Source organism: Cygnus olor, chromosome 2, assembly GCF_009769625.2.
Source record: "Cygnus olor isolate bCygOlo1 chromosome 2, bCygOlo1.pri.v2, whole genome shotgun sequence".
NCBI classification, from domain to species: domain Eukaryota; kingdom Metazoa; phylum Chordata; class Aves; order Anseriformes; family Anatidae; genus Cygnus; species Cygnus olor.
In genome coordinates, this window is record NC_049170.1 from 160,121,766 (window position 1) to 160,142,703 (window position 20,938).

At 61.1% G+C, this 20,938-nt stretch overlaps 1 protein-coding gene across 1 annotated transcript in view; it reads right to left on the bottom strand.

Annotated features, from left to right (window-relative positions):
* The window catches only part of HSF1 (heat shock transcription factor 1), a 55,519-nt gene that overhangs the window by 12,004 nt on the left and 22,577 nt on the right, over positions 1 to 20,938 (bottom strand). The window contains exons 5-8 of the mRNA XM_040547505.1: positions 5,869 to 5,944; positions 5,415 to 5,476; positions 3,944 to 4,040; positions 444 to 580 (exon numbers count right to left, since the gene is read on the bottom strand). Coding sequence (XP_040403439.1) covers positions 444 to 580; positions 3,944 to 4,040; positions 5,415 to 5,476; positions 5,869 to 5,944 — 372 coding nt within the window. The remainder of the gene's footprint in view (positions 1 to 443; positions 581 to 3,943; positions 4,041 to 5,414; positions 5,477 to 5,868; positions 5,945 to 20,938) is intronic.

The window sequence follows — 20,938 nt, forward strand, 5'->3', positions numbered from 1 at the left end:
AGCCACCCCTGCTCCCAGGACGCTGGTAATTCCGCCTGACGGGGCTGACACGCCACTGAAGGTCTGTTCCTTGTGGGAACAGAACTGGGACCCCTCCGGGGCGGGATCACGCTGGGCAGGGAGGCAAAGGAGCAAGTGTTGGCTGAGTACAGGGTTCGAGCTGATCTAAACAAACGAAATGTCAGTCTGCTGAGCCGGCAGGGTCCCGAACCAGGCTGCGCTGGAGGGACAGGTCAGCTTTCTGCAAGCCCTGGCCAGGTCCGCAGCAGCGAGCTCAGGCACCGCAGCGTGCCCTGCCCCAAGGGCCGCTCTGTTTTCTGGGGGGAACTCCCGGGGGGAGCGCAGCCTCTGCCACGTGCTGCACTGATACCGTACTGCTCAGCTCACCGGCAAACACACTCCCCACGAAGCCAACTTGAGGCTTCACGAGAGCGCCAGCGTACCTTTCATCAAGGCTGCCGCTGGGAGATGCTGAAGGGCTGGACTGGGCTAGCTCCGTCACGTCGGAGATGATGGGACCAGAGTTGGCTGAAGAATCCGGGGAGTAGAGGTTGGAGCCGCTATACGCTGGGGAAGAAGCCTGAAATGACAATCACAGCATTCGCGGTGTGAAGCACGAGGCACGTACCAGACAGCGACCCACGGGAGCAGACGCGCCGGATCGCTCCCACCCCGACCCACCCAAGGAGGAAGGCAACGCGGGCTCCACACAAAACGCACTGCCAACCCCAAGCACTGCTAAAAACACCCGTCGGGCCTCTGTCCCATAAACTTCATTTTCTTGGAAACGGCAAAATTTCAGAAGTAACAACACGGGATTCTTTTTCTGGATGATTCAACACTTGGACGTGGAGAAGCTCTGCGTTTCACCCTTCCCCTCCCACTCAGAACCTCCATTCTTTTATGCTTAAACGAAAGCTGAAATTCTCAGGACCTACAGATGAACGAAATACAAGGTGTAAGGAACACAAGATTCCCCGCTGGCTACAGAATGGCTGCAGTTTGGTATCAATCTTGCTAAGAAGCAAGTCATTTGGGAAGTTTAAGCGAACACGAATCCCATCTCCAACGCGGGCATCGGCCTCTGTCGGCCCGGGACACAGAGCCAGCTCCGGGTCAGGCGTGCCCAGGTGTGTCGGTGGCGGTAACACCGAGCGGCAGCTTGAGGAAACCCCGGGCCATACCCTGAGGTCTGTATTCAAACGCCCCCCTCTGACATTTGTCCGTAACACACGTGCCGTAACTCGGCCTGCACCAGCTCAGCACCGCCGCGGTGCCGGGACCACGCTACGAGGGAGCCCCCCCAAGCAGAACAAGGCTAAGGAGTCACCAAGAGCAGCAGCATCGACTGCACGCCCGGTGCCACGAGGCGTGGGGACGCTCGGCCGCCTCTGCCCGCACGTGACGCTGGGCTCCCCGACGTTTCTGCAGGTCTGAGGTCGCTTTCCCGGGCTCAAAAGTGCCACGAGGACGTGGCTGCTGTTACACGGGCGCAAAATCCCTGCAGGCTCCACGGCAGGGACCTGGGGTTGGGTCCCACAGGTGGCACAGGACCGCGCTACCTGCGCCTCGGCCTCGCTACGCTCCCACGCCACGCCAACTGTTGCGGTGCAAAACCGCTGTTATTTTCAGTTCAGTCGGGGCCTGTGGCAGCGTCAGGATCCAGTGCTCGTGTTGGCAGACGGCTCTGAAAAACCGCCCGGCCCCTGAGCTGGAAGCCACGAACGCTTCGGGCTGCGAGGAGACGACCACCTACGAGCACAGCCCTGCGATACCTGGAGGAGCTCCCAGAGGCTCTGCGCAAGTACTCGCCCCGCGTGGGAACAAAGGCACTTGTAAGGCAGAGATCGCAGCGCTGGACGGGAGCTGGAAGGGGAACAGAGAGCCCTCGCGGAGGGTGGTCTGACGGCAGGAGAGCTCTTTAGTGGGGCCGAGCTATTTCGGGTCTCGGCTGACAAACTGATCAGGTCAGCCCAGCACAGCAGGGCGCTGCGTGTCGGGAGCTGGTGGCCTGAATCCACTGCCCCTGGCAGGACGGCCCCGCAGCGGCGTGGGCAGGCACTGCCACCTGGAAGCAGGGACGGCCTTTATTTTGCTGCAAGCAGCCGGTGAGGGCACTCGGCCGCTCTCCCAGCTGTAAAGCCTCGCTCCTAACAGGCAGCCCTGCCAGAAGACCAGTACGAAGAACCTCGATGCACCTGCTTGGCCAAGGAACGGCAGCTGTTTCCCAAGCAGGGGGCAGATGGGAAGAGAGCCCCGAATCTGGGTGGCGCTACGAGTAGATGAGTATCTAACAGGAAAACACCCACGTCGAGAGAGGGGATGGAAGGGACCAGCACAGGCCAGAGGTGATGAAAAGCGAACAGCGACCGAACGCCAGCAAGAGGCAGGGCAGCTCCCGCATCCACGGCACCGCGCGGCATCGCGGCAGGGTTCGCACCGCGTCGTGGCAGCGCTCCCGCGGCATTGCGGCGGGGTCTGTGCAGTGTCAGGGTCTGTGCGGTGTCACGGCAGGGTTCGTGTGGTGCCAGGGTCTGTGCGGTGTCACGGCAGGGTTTGTGCAATGTCACGGCAGGGTTTGTGCAGCGTCAGGATTTGTGCAGTGTCACCGCAGGGTCTGTGTGGTGCCAGGGTTTGAGCAGTGTCACGGCAGGGTCTGTGCGGTGTCAGGCTTTGTGCACTGTCACGGCAGGGTTTGTGCAGTGCCAAGGTTTGTGCACTGTCACGGCACGGTTTGTGCAGTGTCGGGGTTTGTGTGTGTCAGGGTTTGCTGCAGGCACGCCGCGGCTGCCAGGTCTGAGGGAAACGCCAGCCCCGTTGACCCACCTCCCTCCAACGGGCCAGGCTGACGCGGGCCAGGAGCGAGAAGCCTGCAGCTCGTCCCAGCGAGGACTCAGGGCCAGCACTGAGGGGTCTGGAAGAGGCTCCCTGTGATCTTTGGCCACTGAACAGTCACGGGGAGCAGCACACCAAAAGGTGCACGGAAGGACGGGAGAGCAAAGACAAAACCTCGGCATTCATCGGGACCCAGCAGCAGTTTGCAGGGCAGCCCAGAGCACGCAGACAGACTCCTCCTGTGCAGCCACATCACCGTGCCCCTGAGACTGCGTGCTGCTGGTGCGCAGGCCGGGTGCCCTTCAGCCACCGCAGCGCGGCCAGGGCTCGAGCAACACCCACATCAGCGCTGAGCTCTATCTGATGAGGTGCCGCACAGCCGCACCTCGGTGGGCGCCGTTCCAGTGAGGGCTGCCTGGCTTTGCTCCGTGCTCCCCACCTCGCCCCCGGGTCACAGCCCAGCTCCGGTCACGGGGACCCTGTGCCGCTGCTGCCGGCCGCTGTCCCCCCCTGGCTCCGGCCCGCAGCGCCCTCCCTGTCTGGCAGCAGGCTGCTTGCAGGGAATAACGCTAATTGCACGCGGTCAGGTTAATTAGCCAGTAAGAGCAATTGCTCGGCAAGGGCCGACTGACATCAGGTGCGTTTTGTGACAAACCAAAGCAAAGCCCGAGCCAGCAGACGTAAGCTAAGCGACGCTGCCCTTCAACCCATCTCTGCTGCCGGCCGGATTCAGACAACCCTCGCTCGGTCTGCGATCGAACGCGTGGCCCCTCACGACCAAGAGGCACGGGGTTCTGAGCGCGGGGGCTGATGCCCCGTGCCCGTCGGCATTTGGGTAACGCCCTTAACAGAACGCTCCAACTCCTGCTGAGCCCTGAAGGGTCGGGCAGTGGGACTGGCACATCTGTGTGAAGGTCTTCCCAACCGAGCTGCTCCGTTCTGCTCCACCAGCCGGCAGCTCGCTCCCTGTTAGCTAGGGCAGATCCGAGCCACCCAGAGGTGCCGCGCTGCACAAAGCAGAGCGGCCACGACCAGCCGGGCCCTCCCCGGGAAGCCGTGTCCCCATGTCCCCGTCCCCCCTCTGCGGCCGGGCGCGCGGTGCACTTACTGCGTACGGGGACGAGCCGTGGACGTGCTCCAGGGAGTACTGGCGACTGTATTTCGGCATGGAATGTGCTGAACTGCTGTCGTTCAACATCAGGGGGCTGCAAAAGAATCCCAAACACCACAGGGGTCACTGCACTGCCAGCCCCAGCCTCTGGCACCTCCCGGCCCCAGCCCAGACCACCCCCAGCCCCACAGTGTGCACAGCCCGTGGGGCCAGGGCACCCTGTGGGGGATGTGGCCCCAGGGGCGGCCACCTCCGTGGAGCAGAGCGGGCGGCCCAGCGACACGCAGCCAGCCCCCACGGGCAGCCCCTCGGCTGGCTTTGCAAGCCTGTCGAGCAGAAATGCAAAGCCTCAGGCCTCGGAGTGCTCCCGCGTAGTCCTGGGTCACCTCCTCTGCGGGGCTGCGCTGCCTGCATGCCGCCTGGCTGCCCCACGGACGGGTTTCTCGTGGTCAGCTGCGGCACGAGCACTGCCGTGGCCCTGTTCTGCACCCGAGCACTGCGGAGAGACGCTCCCCTTACGGGATAAATCATTTGGGCACGTCTCGGACGCGATGGCAGAACAAACCGCTACCTTCATTAATAACAATCAAGCCTGCTGTGGCGGTGCCTGCCATATGGCGCGGCTGGGCACCGCGCGCACACAAAGGGGCAGCCCCGCAGCCAGCCGGGCAGCACAGGGCGAGAGGGGCAGGGGCAGCACGGGGGACCTGGCCCTCCGTGCGTGACACCAAGTGCAGAAACTCAGGTGGGTGAGGAGGTGGGTGAGGAGCCCGTCCACAGGACGGGACCAAATGGGGCCTGTTGTGGTGGAGTGTCGGAGGAGAGACAACGGGAGAACCGCCTCTAAAAGCTCTTAGTAAGTGACTGTGCTGCTGGGACGGAATTGTGATCCTGGGACAAAACCAAGTAACGACTGACTGGCCCAGAGCAATGAACCCGGCAATGTTCTTAACCTCTTGGGGCCCTTAAGTACTGGACAGGCCTCCAGTGCAACTAGCAAGGGGCAAAACAATCCACAGCATGTCTGAGGCCAGGCTTGGTTAGTTTGCGGAGACCTCAGCAGCCTCTGACAGCAGGAGGCTGGCCTTGGTGGTGCAGTGGTTCCCTTTGGTATAACGACCAAAACGCCGTGACAGTGCCGAGGCACCGTTCTGGCAGTGCGAGATCCCCGCCCTCGCTGTGCGTGCTGCCGTTTCGCAGAGCGCAGGGGTTGGGGACGAAGTATGTTCTGCATGGGCTTATGTGGCCTGGCTCGCAAACCCTTCTCGGCGTCAGTCGCATAGCAGTGTTAGCTGGTTCTGGCCGGAGCAAGAACTTGAAGGCTCACATGATCCCAATGACCGCTGTCCAGTCCTACCCCACTGGCAAGGCTGCTACAGAAGGCAGAGATCTGGGGGACCCACTCTGCTGATCCTCTCTTTATTCTCAGACAGGGAATCTTTATCTGGATGTAGAAATGCAGACTTACATCTTCCTCTTCACCCCAAGAATACGGTTGGATTGCACCAATGAAATCAAAAACTGGATAAGCTGTGAGGAGAAAAAAGGCAACCCGTTAGGATGCGTGCCGTGGCCTGGATTAACGCACGGACGGCAGCGGCTCCCGGGGACCACTCGGCTCGGAGCAGAGCCGGAGCAGGGCTCGGTGGAAGCAGCGCCGGCCGCAACGCCCAGCACAGCGGGGAAGGCTGGGGTGAAACCGGACGTGGCAGCCAGCTGAACGCCGCGCTGCAGTGCTGCCAGCCCCAGGTCAGCCTCTCCCGGTGGCTTTCCAGAATCTCACGGTACCACAAGAAAAGGCAGCGGTCGAAACTGTTTGTAACCAGAACAAATACCGCTGCACTCCAGCGACCCGTGAGCGCCCAGCCTGGCGTCACCGCGAACACGGACAGAGCGGCGTCCCGACCCTCGCTGGGGTTTACCTTATTGACAACTTTCTGCTGCTGAGCGTGCTTCTGCCTCAAGCTGGCTACCTCCCTCCACAGCGCCTCGTTCTCGCTGCAAGAGAAGAAAAGGCCAGCTGAGAACAAACGCGGCCTCTCAGGCAGAGCAAATAAAGCCTGGGGTAAGTCAGCAAATCTGCAGCAGGGGATTTGCCGCCATCTCCAGACACGGGCTCATTTACAGCCTCCCGGGGCCGCGGGTGAAATGTTGCTCATTAACTTTGCTCTGCCGTGATTTCAGCCCGCAGAGCCCCGGCAGCGGCCTCGCGCACACGGGCAGGAACGCGGGGCCGTGCCCGGCGCGCAGCTGCTGGGAGCCATTAGCGTGCCCTGCGGGAAGGACCTGGGGGGCGAGCGAGCTCCGTGCCCTGATGTGGCCCAGGTGTGCGGGGCGGGTACGATCCGGATCCAGCTCCTCCAGAGGCGCGAGGGGGAAGACGCCGAGGCCCCGACCGACACCGGGCTGCCTGGCGGAGCTGCGCCCCTCCGGTTCCCGCCAGCAACCCCCCAGCTCCACACGGTTTTTTGAGCTCTGAACCTGAATTTCCTACGCACGTAAATGAGAATAGCAAGGACTGGCTTTGCGTATTCTGTGAATGCAAGAGGCAGCAGAGAACTCAGCGATAAACCTGCGTTATTTCCTCTTGTTCATGAAGCTCCTCCAGACCCACGGAGCTCGTACATGACGTGGTTTAAGCCGTACGTCTGTGGGGCCGCAGCGCTGCTGTGCTCCCCGTACAGCCAGGGACTGCGAGCGAGCCAGGCACGTGGAGCCCTCCTTGGCCCCGCTCCGTGTGCAGGTCACTGCTCAGGCTGCGGGCGCCCTTTCAGGGCTTCCTCGCAGGCTTTCACCTCGGCAGGGCTCGGCCGCGCAGCCACAGCCCGGAGGGGTCGGGCGCTCCCCTGGGGGCTGCAGGGCACTGGCACAGGACGGCACCGGCAGAAGCTCACCTGGGAACGGGTCAGGCCCTGTTTGCCCAGCGACAGGGTGGGCGAAACTCAGAATGGGAAAACTCTCCTGGGGCCAGAGGTGGCCACAAAGATGCCCGGGGCTGGAGCAGCTCCGCCATAGGGCCGGCTGGGGGCTGGGGGTGCTGGGCCTGGGCAGGAGAAGGCTCTGGGGGGACCCCCCGGCGGGCTGCTGTGCCCAAGGGGGCCGCAGGAGAGCTGGGGGGGGGTCCTTTGTGGGGACAGGATGGGGGGTAATGGCTTGGAGCTCACAGAGGGTGGGGGGAGGTGGGAAATAAGGCAGAAATTCTGCCCCGAGGGCGGTGAGGCCCTGGGCCAGGCTGCCCAGAGGGGCTGGGGGGGTCGTGCCCATGGTGGGGGCTGGAGCAGGGAAGACTTCAAGGCCCCCTCCTGCCCAGACCCCACGGTTCTATGAAACCCCCCCAAGGCTTCTCAGAACAGGCTGCAGCTCGCAGGTGAGTCAAATGCAGCTCCTCAGCAGGGGCAGCGCTCGGGGCGGCGTTCGGGGCAGCCCAGACCCAGAGGCTGCAGTGAGGAGTGCTCGGGGCTTTTGGGGCGCTCCTGGCGGCACCGCGACAGCCTGGGTGCGCGCGAGGGCCGCGGGCCGGGGAGCAGCCGCCGTGCCGAGGGCGCAGCTGCCGCTTACCTCAGCTGCGGCCCCGCTCCCCGCGCGCCGGCCGCCAATTACGGTCGGGGAGGATGGCTGCTCCGCGCCCCGCGGGGCCTCGCGCCGTAAATTAGCCCGGCTCGCCCCGGCGCAGGCCACCTGAACACCCCGAGCCGCCCGGGAACGGGGGGGCCGTGCACCCACCGGGACCAGCCTCGGGGAGGAGACACGGCCCCGCGGCCCCGCACCGCGCCAGGCGGAGAAAGCAGGCGGCGGGGCGGCCGGCCCCTGAAGGGTTAACCGATCTGAGAGCAGCAGCGAAGGCTTTAATACTTTCTTTAGCACGCTGGTTTACGAGGCAATTAAACGCCGGCGAAGAGTTTACAAGGGCCGGTTTCAAACGTTTCATTTCAGGAGTTATTAAAGATCCGCGCAGCGCCGGGCTCCTGCAATATTTCACGGCGCGGCGGCAGCCGGCCCCGCTCCGCACCTGCCGCTCTTAAACCGCTGCTCCCGGGGGGAGCGCGGCCGCCGGAGACCCGGGGGACACGCGGCCCCCCCAAAGCCCCCAGCTCCCCCCAGGACCCTCGGCCAGCCCCGGCGGCGCGGGGGCCAGGCTGCAGCGGGAGCAGCGCCGTTATCGCGGCGTCGCAGGGGGGTGCGGGTGGAGGGCACCTCGCGGATCAGCTGCCTGCGGCCCCCCCCCGCGCCGCCTCCGTTATCTCCCGCGGCCAGGAGAGCCGCTCGTTTATCACCGCCCCGAGCCGGGCCCTCAGGAGCAGCCTTTAGAGGAGCGTTAATTAGCAGGCGCGCTCAGGAGCAGGGCTGTCACCCGCCGTCCAGATAAAATACACCCCGGGTAAAGCCGCGCCTGGATTCCCAGCGAGCGATTCCTGAGATAAATGATGCTTTGCCACCCGGCGGTCTGCAATTTGAAGGCGATGCAGTCCTGCAAGCTCCCACCCTCATCAGGGCTGTGCTGCTACCCGGCGTTTCTCTCAAAACCCAGCTCCTGGAAGCAGGTAATTACCGGAGGAATTCATCCGCCCTCCTCTGCCCGAGGGCGAGCTCCAGCGCCCAGCTGCGGCGAGGAGCCCGCGGCCGCGCCAGCGCGCTCACCGACAGCGGGCGTGGAAAAAACTTTGTTCCAGTTTGTACCTCTCCTGCTGTGGAGGTCTGAACCCAGGGGACTCACGCTAACAAATACACAGCTTTCAACCGCAGCACGCGACTGTGACCGCACGTGAACGCACTCGGTGGGCACGGAGCTCGCAGCGGAGCTCTTCTCTACCCACCGCTATTTCCATCTCACGCCGCAAGGCTTAGAAGTGGTCGCAGCGATGGATTCCTTCATCGGGCAGCACGTCCCTGTTCCGGCATTTCAGACAACGGTGCACAGAAAACAGAGCTGGACTGGGACTGAGCAAACCGAGCAGGATCTGAAGGGCTTGGTAATGTCCCTACTCGCGTGGAAGCAAAAGGGCAAACGCCTTCACGCAGGCCTGGCATGAGAGCATGCGACAGGTCCGGAGCAAAGATCAGGGTCATGGATGCCACGGCCTCACCCAAATTTCAGATGAGGCTGGCTCTTTGCCAACCCAAACGTACACCGAAGCCCCCTCACATACAGACGCAACCCTCCTCCCCTCCTCCTGCAGCCTGCATTCTCCGGCAGCACGGTGCCGGCACCGCCAGCCCCACATCCTCGCGGTCCCACGCGCCGCTGAGCCCTGCCCCGGGGCTGCTACGGCTCACGCGTGGGGACGGGGCGGAGGGCAGAAAGCCCACAACTCGCGGTGGGGCTGGAGCAGGGGAGCTCCAGCGGTCCCTGCCAACCCCAGCCCCAGCTCTGGGCTAGCTGTGGCAGTGGAAACAAGCAAGAGCAAAGCCTTGCGGCAGGCGAATGCAAAGCCAACGCGTACCAAAAGGGCAGCCCCGCGCTGCTGCGTGCGGCTCGCCGGGAGCTGGTGGCACCGCAGATAAGCGGGCCTGTGCGAGCAGCGACCGGCCCAGCCGCTGCGGAGCCAGAACACAAAGCGAAGGCAAACAGGCAGCAACTGCTCCTCTCCCTGCTGACTCGAGGCTGGAGGTATCAGCTGAAGTCAGCAGCTGGCAGATTCTGCGCAAACAAAAGGCCACGGCTCCCCAGGCAGCCTGTAATTGAGATGCAGAACTCCGCTGCGGGATCCCAGGGGTCGCGGGACAAAGTCACACAAGAAAAACAAATCCACCGGGGAGCGTTACGAGGGCAGCGCTGCCACCTCGGGCCGGCCCTAACCGCGGGGCGGCTGCCGGGTGCTCCAGCAGCGCCTGCCTCGCTCCTCTCCCGGTCTCGCTCCTCTCCCCCTGCCCTGCGCTCGCAGCCTCGGCAGGAGTGGAGCAGGCAGGCAGAGCTTAGGTTCCACACCCGTCCAGCTTTGAGCCCTTACTCTAGCCCCAGGTAACTTCTGCTCGCAGTTGAGTCCCAGCTCAAGCCCTTCCCGTGGCATCTCGTCACCCCTCTTTGCCCAAACCAACGTTCGAGCCGTTGCTCTGTGTCCAACACGTGAGCCACCAGTCCCCGCCGCTAAGGGAGCAGTGGTCCCGATGCCTCGCGGTGCTGCCTCTACGAGGGCTGCAGCACCCGGGGAAGGGGCTCGGGGCAGGGCCGGGGCTCGGGGCAGGGCCGGCGTCGCGCCAGGGACCCGTCCGCATGGGAGGAGGCGCTGAGCGGAGCCGCGATGCTCGCGGTGCCAGCTGTCCGGAGGCAGGAAGCAGCTGGTTCTCAGCTCGCACTAAATCAGCTACCGGGCTAAAACGCTATTTCCAGTCCTGGCTCCGCTACGATCAATCTTCGTCTCCAGCAGGTACCACCTCTGGGCCTGCAAATGGCTCGCGCGCCAGTCTGGAAGCAGCTGAGAGAGACGCGCTGTTAATGACCGCCCCGACCAGCGGAGATCATCTGCATTCTGCTGACTAAACAAGGATGCAAACCACGCGCATCTATCAAAAACCTATCAGCACTGCTGCTCCCTTCTTTTCATCATCACAGCGAGCTTCCAGCAGGACGCAGCACTTCGCCTCCGCAGGCAGCCGGCTGCAGGCGACGACGGAGCGCAGACGCAGGTGTCGCAGGCCGCGGAGGCAGCCACAGCAGCCCCGGGCATCGCCCGTTTTCCCAAGCCCAAGCTACCCAAGCAGCAAGGAGCAGCGATACCAGCGCGCGACAAACATCCAGCTTCCAGGCTGCGTAAAGCATCACGCCCAAGACACGGGAGCGGGGTCCGGGACGCGGCCAGTTCCCAGCCCCGAGCGCCACGAGGTCCTGGCCGAGATCAGCGCCCTGGCACCAAGTGCCTAGCGTGCCAGGCACAAAGCAGGTTTTTGTTGCTTCTCAGCACGAGTAGAGAGCAAGATGACCCGAGCTTAGAAGAAAGGCAGCCTGACCTGCCCCCCAGAATAGTATCACTGTCTTTGATCTTTACTTCCTCACCCTTTCTCACTCTGCTGTTACCCACTGCACCTGCAGCAAGCCACCATTCCCTGTGCTGCACCACCAGAGGTGTGACCAGCAGGTGGAGGAGGTGACTGTCCCCCTCTGCTCTGCCCTCGTGAGGCCCCACCAGGAGCGCTGCCTCCAGCACCAGAAGGATGTGGGGCTGTTAGAGCGGGCCCAAAGGAGGGCCAGAGATGATCAGAGGCTGGAGCGCCTCTCCTAGGAAGAAAGGCTCGGACAGCTGGGGATGTTCAGCCTGGAGAAGAGAAGGCTCCGGGGAGACTTCCTTGAGACCTTTCAGTACTTCTTAAAGGGGTCTTCTAAAAAAGACAGAGAAGGACTCTTTGCTCGGGTAGATAATGATAGGACAAGGGGGAGCGGTCTTAAACTAAAAGAGGGGAGATTTAGACCAGACATTAGGAGGAAATTCTTTGCTCAGAGGGTGGTGAGGCACGGGAACGGGTTGCCAAGAGAAGCTGTGGATGCCCCAGCCCTGGGGGTGTTCAAGGCCAGGCTGGATGGGGCCTTGGCCAGCCTGATCTGGTGGGTGGCATCCCTGCCTCTGGCAGGGGGTTGGGGTTAGATGGTCCTCAAGGTCCCTCCCAAGGCGAGCCCTTCTATGATACGATTCTGTGACCACAGCCTCCTGGTGCGCAGGCACGATCTGCGCCGCAGCAGGCTGCGCTGCTGGAGCTCGGCGCACGAGGCAGGAATTCTCCTCCTCGCCCTGTTGCTAACTCTTTCCACACGTATCTGCTGCTGTCGAAGTTTCAGCAGCTGGATATCTGACAGGTAGATCTATTATGCTCTTACCTACTCCACATTTTGAATTAATTAATGCCGTAGAACCAACAGAAGAGGCGCACGTAATCTGTGAGGTCCTGGAGAACTCCAGGAGAAAGCTCAGACGCCTCTAGCTGCAGAACAATGGTTTTCATCACTGTCCAGAGAGGTTTTCATCTCAATTTTCAGGGAAAACATCTCGAAAGAACTCTGGGGCATGCTGCAAACTGTTCAGGGGAACCTCTGTCCTGGGGCGGGCTCAGGAGAAGAACCGGTCCCACCGGGACGCCTCTTCCAGAACCGGCCGCGGCGCGCTCCCAGCAGAGAAGGGCTGCGCTCGGCCACGAAGGACAGCGAAGCCGTTCTGCTCAGCCCAACGCCACAGTTCCCAGAGCTGCAGAAACCAGGGCATTTTCCCAGAAAGGTGACAAAGACGCTTTCAGCATGAACGGTGTCCTAATAATGGTGACCTGCTCACTGATCCTGGGGTCTCACAGAGGTGGATGTGGCCCCGTATCAGCTCACCTTTTAAAATAAAATCTACCCGTGACAGAGCATCCAGGTGGCTCCAGGGGAGAGCCCACCCTTCTGGGTCAGTAAAGACACGACTCCTGAGCTCACAGTCCAGGTAACGAGCTTGCGCCTGGGGCCTCACCGTGTTACCCTTCAACAGCCAGCGGCTCTCGGACTGAGCGAGCTACGAGCGGAGCCGCTCCTACACCCCACGGAGCTGTTCAGGAGCTGGGCCACAGAAGCTGGTCCGCAGGACCTAACCCACAAGGGGCAGGCGGCTCTCTCCAGCCTCGTGCAGGGGGTTACGCCGTGCAGGTGAGCAAACGCCCGAGGGCCCTCGGGTGACCTAGCACAGCACAGCCACGGGCCGTCAGCACCCTGCACACGCGGAGCGGCTCGCGCTACGCGCACCTGTAAAGCCGGCTGAGGCTGTGCTGAGCTGCACGCACCCGGCCACGCGCCTCCAGGGCGGCTCTGACGCCTTGCCTGGCCCCTCAGTGACTACTCGGAGCCCCTCGGCCCTCCTGCGACTACTCGGAGCCGCACCGCAGCAGAATCCGTTTCATTACCGCACTGCTCCGATCCATTTCAGACGAGCATGGACACACAAAACCGAACGCCGTTTTTAACCGTTCTCTGCCCGTCTCCTGCAAAGTAGAGGCTCAAGAGAAAAGCAGACCGGTGTACTGCTGGTGGAGTGAAGGATGCCGAATGGTGAAGTGGCCTCCTCCTCCCGGCCTCCTGGCACAGCCTGGGGCACCGCCCCGCCAGAAGCACCGCAAGTCTCCAAACAGCTCCTGCGGGCACTCCGGAAAAGCAAACCGTGAGGGCGAGGCACGGAGGACAGGACGGCGGGCAAGAAGGACACAGAGGACGTCGGGTCTCCGCGGCCCGGAGGCACCTGCAGGTGCTGAGCAGGCACCGGAGCCCACGGCGAAGAGGCAGACGTCCCTGCGGGCGGCGCGCGAGGACCTGCCTGCAGACTGCCTGCACCACAGGCAGGGTTAGGAGACGGTTGGGCCGAGTTATTTTAACATCAGCATCCCTGACCGTGGTGGTAATTAATTTCAGATTGAGATCACTGCGCTGAAAAACGAGTGCTCCACAGGTCTTTAACCCGTGGTTTGGAATGACCAATAAAATTGACTTCAGATGATCTCAAGCAGTGACTAAGCTCATAAAAAGCAGCAGCGTAGATAAAACACACAGATCCCACATTGTACTCAGCATTATAAGCCATCAAAGCAGTTTTAAGATCAAGCTGATGGTTGACTCTGAGCCAGCGCAGGTCCCCCGGGAGCAGGCTGACATGCGGAGGCCCCGGTCTGCAACAGCTGGAGCCCACGCCACCTCTGCACGGGGAGGCCATAAAGCACCCCGTTACGGCTGTCCAATTTAGAGGTCATAAAAGCACGGACCACAGCCTCGGCACAAGGCTGGAAGAGCCAACAAAATCCACGCCGTTAGACAAAAAAGAATAGCACGCTTGCAGTTAGCCCAGGTGAAAGCTGTCACAGGGTCCGGCCCTTTCTCCCTGCAGCATTTTGCCTGCAACGAAGGTGAGAGGCGGCCAGGTCCGCACACGCAGGTCCCCTTTTTGGCTCCGGGGAAAATCTTATTTATGGCCACGCAGCCCTCCTTCCGTAAGATGGGGCTGAGGGGCAACCAGGGCCTCGTTTCGCTGCCTCTGCTAAGCTCCAGCCCCTCTGTTTTGAACGCTTCGAGCCCAAGCGCTCCCCAGTGCCAGCTCCTGACTCGTGCAATCCCCCCCTTCAGCGCAGGGAGCCCCTGCTGCACAAACCAAGGCATCGCCAGGCTTCAAGGGTTACCGCAGCTCTTCCAGAAGCCCGCGCCTTGACAGTGACGTCTCATTTCCAAACCTGAACCAGGAGGGTGCCATTACTCAACTCTGCGCGCTGCACTCTCACGTATTTTTAAAAGGAGATTCAGCAGCAAAGTAAAATCGTGAATTGTTATTTCCAGATGGGTACCAGTGGGCTGAGGAGCGGAGCCCCCACAAAGCCGCCCGATAAGAGCGCTGCAACCACCCTAATACCACTTCTCCCCGAAGGAGAAGAGAGCAAGGCTCCTTCCCGCCAGGGACGAGAAGCTCCTTCGTCCCGTCCTGACCCCAGCGGACCGACCTGGTGCGCAGACCCCTGGTGCCTCCCGAGCACCTTTAACGGAGGTCTGGCCCCACCAGCTGCCGACAGCAACTGCAGGCAGCCCGGTGCCGTCCGAGGCTTTGCCCCAAAGCAGCGGAGGAAGCATCCGATCAGCTGCGAGCTGCAGCAGGGCAGCCCCACGAGGAGACCAAGCCACCCGGAGGCGCGGGGAGCTGGCACAGTTTGCGAACTGGGCAGGATGGCGAGGGGCAGCATCTGCCAGCTCTGGTCCCTGTGAAGCACCTCGGACCACGACTGGGTGCTATGGGGAGGTAAAGGTCAAGGCTGCCCGTAAACAGGCTCGCGTGCAGAACACACAAAAGCCTAAAACTTGGTTCAAGCACGAAGAGCAGAGCAAGCGGCAGCGCAGGCGCCGCAGAGCGGCGCAGACACCCCAGCTCCCCTCGCACTGACCGTGCGCAGCGCACCAGGTCTTGTGGGCTCATAAAGCGGGGTGTAAAACACCGAAAATATCTGGCCAGCGATTTCACAAAAGATCTTCTTACAGGTTTTACGTCTTCGCTGTGCAGCCTGGGCCCCACTTTTTCCACGCCAGCTACACCAGAGACGCGGAACAACGCAGCCGCGCTCCCGGAGCTGCTGAGGGGAGGTGAAGAGAGAAGCGGGGCTGCAAGGCCGGGGCCCGAGCGCCACGCAGTTACTCATCTCCCAGACGATTTCGAGCGGCTTTTAACCAGAGCGCCTCGGTCCCCGAAGGTGGGAGGGCTTCCATTAATGAGGCACGGTGACTAAACTTGGCTATCACCTCGTTGGCTTCGTTATGTCCTAGCTCAGCTTTTCTCTCACCTAACACCGATGGATTCAATCTTTTCAACAAATGTTCTAATGCAAACTCTATCCCCTCAGGTCAGTGTCAAACGATAATATATATGTTGCTTTTGGAACCCTGAAACCATAAAGAAAGTTACACAGGTCAAAATTATTTGCTATGATTTACGGGGGGTTTGCATACGGTAAACTAATTCTGGTGAAGAGGAATTACACTGCGAAAGGCCAAGTCCTTGTGTCTGTTTAGATTTATTTTTACCCAGAGAAATTTTAACTTTTAAATTCTGTTAGCAACTGGGGCCTTGTAAAAGCGGCGGGGCCTTGTAAACAGAGCCCGGCCAGGAGGAAGTGCTCTCAGCGTCCCGCGGCAGAGCTCCGCGCGCCGAGCCAACGCCAACGCAGTCCCTGAGGGAGCCGTGGAGAAAAGCGATAAAAACAGGTGCAGACACCACGGCTCGCTCGCTGCTCTCAACAATCTGTTTAAGATTAAACTTACGGATACGCTCCAGCTCCCCCGGGACTCGCGCAGAGCCGAGGAACCAGCAGGAAGCGGCGCGCTGCCCGCCTCGCCGTCCTGCCCGCGAGGGCAGCGGCCGGGAGCTCCCGCGGGGTGGGCGCTGCGCCCTGCAGGGCTCTGCTCCTTCCTCCCCACAAAGCAGTCTGGGAACGAGCGTTTTGGGAGACGGTGACATTGTCCCCGCTCGGGCTGCTGCCTTGGCCTCGCCACCCTCCCTGTGCGGCGCGCCATCAGGCTCGCTTCGCTCTGCGTCAACGCTGGTGACCGCTGCGGCACTGCAGGGTAACACCCCGGCGGCACCAGAAGCCGTCCTGCACCGCTCGGCCCTACAATAGCCACGCACCTATAAAAAGATGTCCCAGTGTCTTTCCGGGCTGGTTAAGGTGCCGGAGCCTGGGTGCCACCACGCTGAAACTCCCCAGCAGAGCCGCAGGCGGGTCGCGGGAGACGAGGAGCTACGGCAGGACCTGCCCGGGCTGGGGCTGAGGGCATCACGCTGTCACACGCCGCTTAGTGCCGGGCAGCGCGCGGGGCACCGCGAGAGCCAGCCCTAACTGCAATCGTCAGTTAGAAACCTACACAGCTCTACGTTTAAAAGCCCAGAAGGAAACATTTGGCTTACACGAGTCACAGCTTCAGAAGCTAAGAAAGCAGAACAGAAGCCAAAAGCAACTGCAGAAATTCCAGGTCAGTAACCTGCTCAAATTTGAGCGTAATTAATAACCACCGCTCGCCTGCGGACGCCTCGGGACGAGAACTGCCTCCCCGACGAAGGACAGAGCTCGAGCGGACGCCTTCCCCCACACCGCTGGAGCCGGGCCTCCGGTCATTTCTCCCAGGCTGGCCTCCCGTGGCTTTCCAAACTTGAAAATGCTGAAAAGTAAAAGCACTGAGAAACAGGAAAGACACCGAGAGTAACACTTTCCACACAGAAATTCTCACGTGAGAAAAAGCTGTTGGTAAATGAAGCGTGACAGCTGCGCAGCACCGCTTAACAGCGGGATCATTTACTGAAGTCAACCCGCTAACAACTGCTCTGGCCAAGCCGTGCCACTGGTGAGGAACTGCCGAAGGTGCTGCAGAGAGGGAAAGCAACGCTTCCCGAGGCACTTCCAAGCAGCAGCACGAGTAACTCAGGGAAGACGTTAAGTCACCAGCCCTGATACCAGGAAGTCCTCATGCTGGCCGGGGGGAGCAGAAGAGCTGCACGGCGGAGCGCAGCCCCACAAGGTCCTGCTCCGCGCAGGCTCACGGGCTCGCCGGTCACATCTGGCCCTCGCTTCTGGAAAAACCCCGTGCTCCGTGCGGGCTTTCAGCCTCCGCAGTCCCCGAGGCGTCCACGCGATGTCACGCGGCAGCAACGCCAGGCTGCGCGGTGGCACTTCGGAGGAATCCCTCCTGCGCCACGCTTGCATGAGACGCCAGGATTTAGGGAACAGGAAAATGGAGAGGATGTTTTAGAACAAATGGAAAGGATGTTTTAGAACAAGCTGCCTGACGGCTCACCGCGGCTTATTCCATCCACACAGAAATGCCTGAAGGGGTTGTCTTCATATGCTCCAATAAATTTCACTTCGTAACACACAGGAAAAAGGCATCAGCAGGGAAAGTCACTTTCAGATGGTTAACGCTCTGAAAAATGGTTAACGCTCTGAAAAATGGTTAACCCTCTGAAAGAGCCGGGGAGGACAGCAGAGGAGCGCGACCACGCGCCGTGACGCGCCCGCAGCCCTGACCCCAGACACGACGCTCGCCAAACGCAGCGCACGGAAGCGCAGAGGACAGAAGCACAGCACATGGAAGTGCAGCGGCAGCTCCCGTGCCAGAACGAAGGCGACTCCGTGCTTCAGCAAGGGGCGAGGGAGCCGCAGGCTGTCTGCTCCTCGGGCTGAGATCTGCTCTTTTCACACACCTTTCTCCGTGCGGTAACTAGGACGAAGAAGCCGCGACACAATCAACCCTTAGCCCCACGAGCCAGACGGGCACGAGGCCATGAAAAAACCCCAAACCTTCCCTAAAGCTCACAGCCACCTTAGACATTCGTGTCACCTGTAGCTTGCTTGCCTTTTTATTTTTACATTTTCTACAGCTTTGTTGTTTTAAATCTCCAGAGGCCCACAAAAGACCTGGAAGAAGACAAAACTTGCATCCTCCAGGAAAGAACCCCGAAGCAGAAGCCCACCAAACCACCGCCCCCAAACCCGTTTCCAGCCGAGAGCACAGAACCAGGTGAGACCCCAGGGAAGCCATGTCCTGGCTGGCAAACCCTCAGCCGCCTGGGAGCACCACCAGGTCCTGCTGACACGCAAAACCAAACAGTCTCACTTCCCAAGCTCGGCTTATCTACTTTCCATCGCCTGCTGCCAGCGCCAGAGACCCACCCAAATTATTACTATTCGACAGCGGAGATGTGCTCAGCCTCTCAGACAGACTTTGTGAGCTAAGCCGGTCGATGTGGGAAGATTTGAGAAGGTCTGTTCACAGCCGGGCAATAAAACGACGTTCTCTGTGAGTACTGTATTGGATGTGCCAAAGACGATATCCAATTTAACCCAGCAAAGCCCCGCAGAACAGCTTTCCCTTTGCTAGCCCCAACCCATATGCATTTCCAATATGCTGCAAAGATTTTACTTGGGCAGAAGACAAGCTGCGGTCGTAAACCTTTTTTATGCCGACAAAGCAGCTTGATACAAATGACACCTGGTGTTCGCGGAAGCAGACCCCCCACTCAAACCGTACCCAGCTCCAAGGCCATACAATTGCACCGAGGTCGCTCGCAGGCTGCTGCTGAAGCGCAGGCCTGCTGCGCGGCACAGCACGTCGCCAGAGCCGGGCTGGGCACGGAGAACAGGTCACAGGCAGCGTGTGTCCTACTGAGGTACCCCTGCGGGGGGTCTTGGAACTGGGCTGCTCGGAATCTGCAAGACAGGGACGAGCCTACCTGTGAGGGGGACGGGGAGGAGCAGCAGACACTCCGATCGTCCCAGAGCATACTTTGTGGCATCAGATTTTCAAGCCCCAAACCAGAACACCGATCGTCTGTCCGTAAAGCACAAGCCACGGGACTTGTGTGTGTGCATCCCTGCTTCAAGTCCCAGAGCTGTGGGGAAACAGAGAATCTTAAATCCACCTTTCCAGTGGTGAAGCAATCATTCACGTTCTTCCACACGTCATTCCAATACTTCTCTTTGCTTGAGAGACAGCCCTTGTTCCCAGCCGAGGGCCATCCTTCCCCTCGGTCGCAGCACCACGACTGCTCAAGCTGCGGCTCCCGGGCTGGAATCGCCTGCGGAGGTGGGACAGCAGCAGCCCCCGTCCTGCTCCGGCGTTGAAGGCTGAGCTCCGCCGGTCACTCGTTGCTCAGCCAGCTCCCGAACGCCTCGGTCGTTCGCGTTTCTGTCCCTGGAGACCGCTCAACGACTCGACGCTCTCGCACCACCGATACGAGAACCAGGCACGCCTCCGGCCGCGGTCGGGCCCAGGTCTGACAGACATAGGTGAGGACAAGGTGGTTGGAGTCACACTGCACGTCCCTGAGCAGAGACCTTCAGGAGGTCACCTTTATTAGACATCCCCCTCAAAGACCAGCCACACACCAGCCTCCTCTGGCCGTGGCGTCCTCCTCAACTCCGAGCCGGACACGGTGGGCAGGGGGCCAAGGCCCTGCCTCCGGGGGCTGCACAGGAGCCGGCGAGAAGTCACGGATCTGCACCGGCAGCCGCTGAAGCAGCAGCTCTGCCTGAAGGCTGCAGCACGACCAAGGCTCCTTCCACCTCTCGCAGACACAGACGGTGCCGTGCCGAGCCGCCAACGTCTGCCGGGCCTCCACAAGAGGTTCCCAGCCGCTGTTCCCACACACCTTGCGAAAAAGCGCTCTGCTCGCTTCGTGGCTCAGCCGAGGCAGGAGTCCTGCAGGACTGTGGCCAGCGGCGAGCTTCACCAAGCAGCAGCAGCACCACGGGCACCCGCTGAAGGCCTTCACACACCGTGTGGCCCACGGTAGCCAGGCAGATGCTAAAGGAGGCTGACCGCTGACATTGTGCGGTGATGGAGCAGCTGAAATAACCGTACTGCGGAGATGCAACACGATGTGAACCAGCCGGCCCTCAGGAACACTTACAAAAAGCCTTGTCAAGAAAATAAGTGGCAGCGATGAGCTGACGAGAACCAGCCGACGCTTTGCAGCACGCTGCAGACCCAGAACTAAAAGGGCCAGCCCTAAGTGAGGCGGGTGGGTTACTGCTCAGGAAGCAGGAAGAGAATTTTTAATCACAAGCTCCTGAGAAAATGAAGACGTGAAAGACGATCTGTACGGCCTGCCTTCCAGCCCGGGAACGGGAACCCAAGTACGGGGATGGGGAACTCATAATGGAGACTGGAGAAAGTAAGGATAAGGAGATGCAAGCCCAAAAGCCGTGTTTACTGAAATGGAGAGCCTGCAAAAGGCTGGAAAACCACAGCTACTGGTGGCTGTGAAGGATGGAGAAGCAGCCAGGAGGAACGGAGAGCAGTGAACCAAGGAAAACTCTCGGTGCCACCAGAAGCCGTGGACCGCGCGCGGGATGCCCCAGCCTGGAGGCTGCCCGGGGCGCAGGGAGCCCCACGGCTCGCTGGGGCTCGGGCACAGCGCTCTGCCCGCCTGCTCCTGCGCCGCCAGGCAGAACCCAGCTCTGCCGGGTCCTTCCCCGTGGTGCTGCTCACCCAGCCCGGCCAGACCCCACGGTGAGGCGCGGCGAGGAGCAGCCCCGCGCCGGCTCGGGCACTGCAGTGCTCCGGGTATCGGCCCAGGGACCAACAGCTCACAGGCAGCCGACAGCTCACACGTTCACACAGAGCATTTCCTTCCGACCATCTTGCAGGAGCCTAGGCACCCGATAAGCTTTCAAAAAAAAGCAAAGTATTCTCCAGAAATTGGTGGGTGACGACCTTCCTGCCAGGAGCGGGGAAGCCGTGCTGCTCAGAGAGGGGCTGCCAGCTCTCCGCTAGCAGCAGAGCTCCAAGTACTGCTGTGTGCACTCCACCTAGTGGTTTACAGGCCATTTATAATTAATAATGCTAATGTTTGCTCTGACGAGAGCCAGCGGAGCAGCTGGAACGCAGCCTAGAGACCTACAGCGCATTAGGAGCGCTCTCATCCTCACACAGGGGTACAGGCGCGATCTCCGAGCGTGCCACAGGACCGCACGGGGCACTGAAATCGAGATGAGCACCGGGGGCTGGGGCTGCTGGGC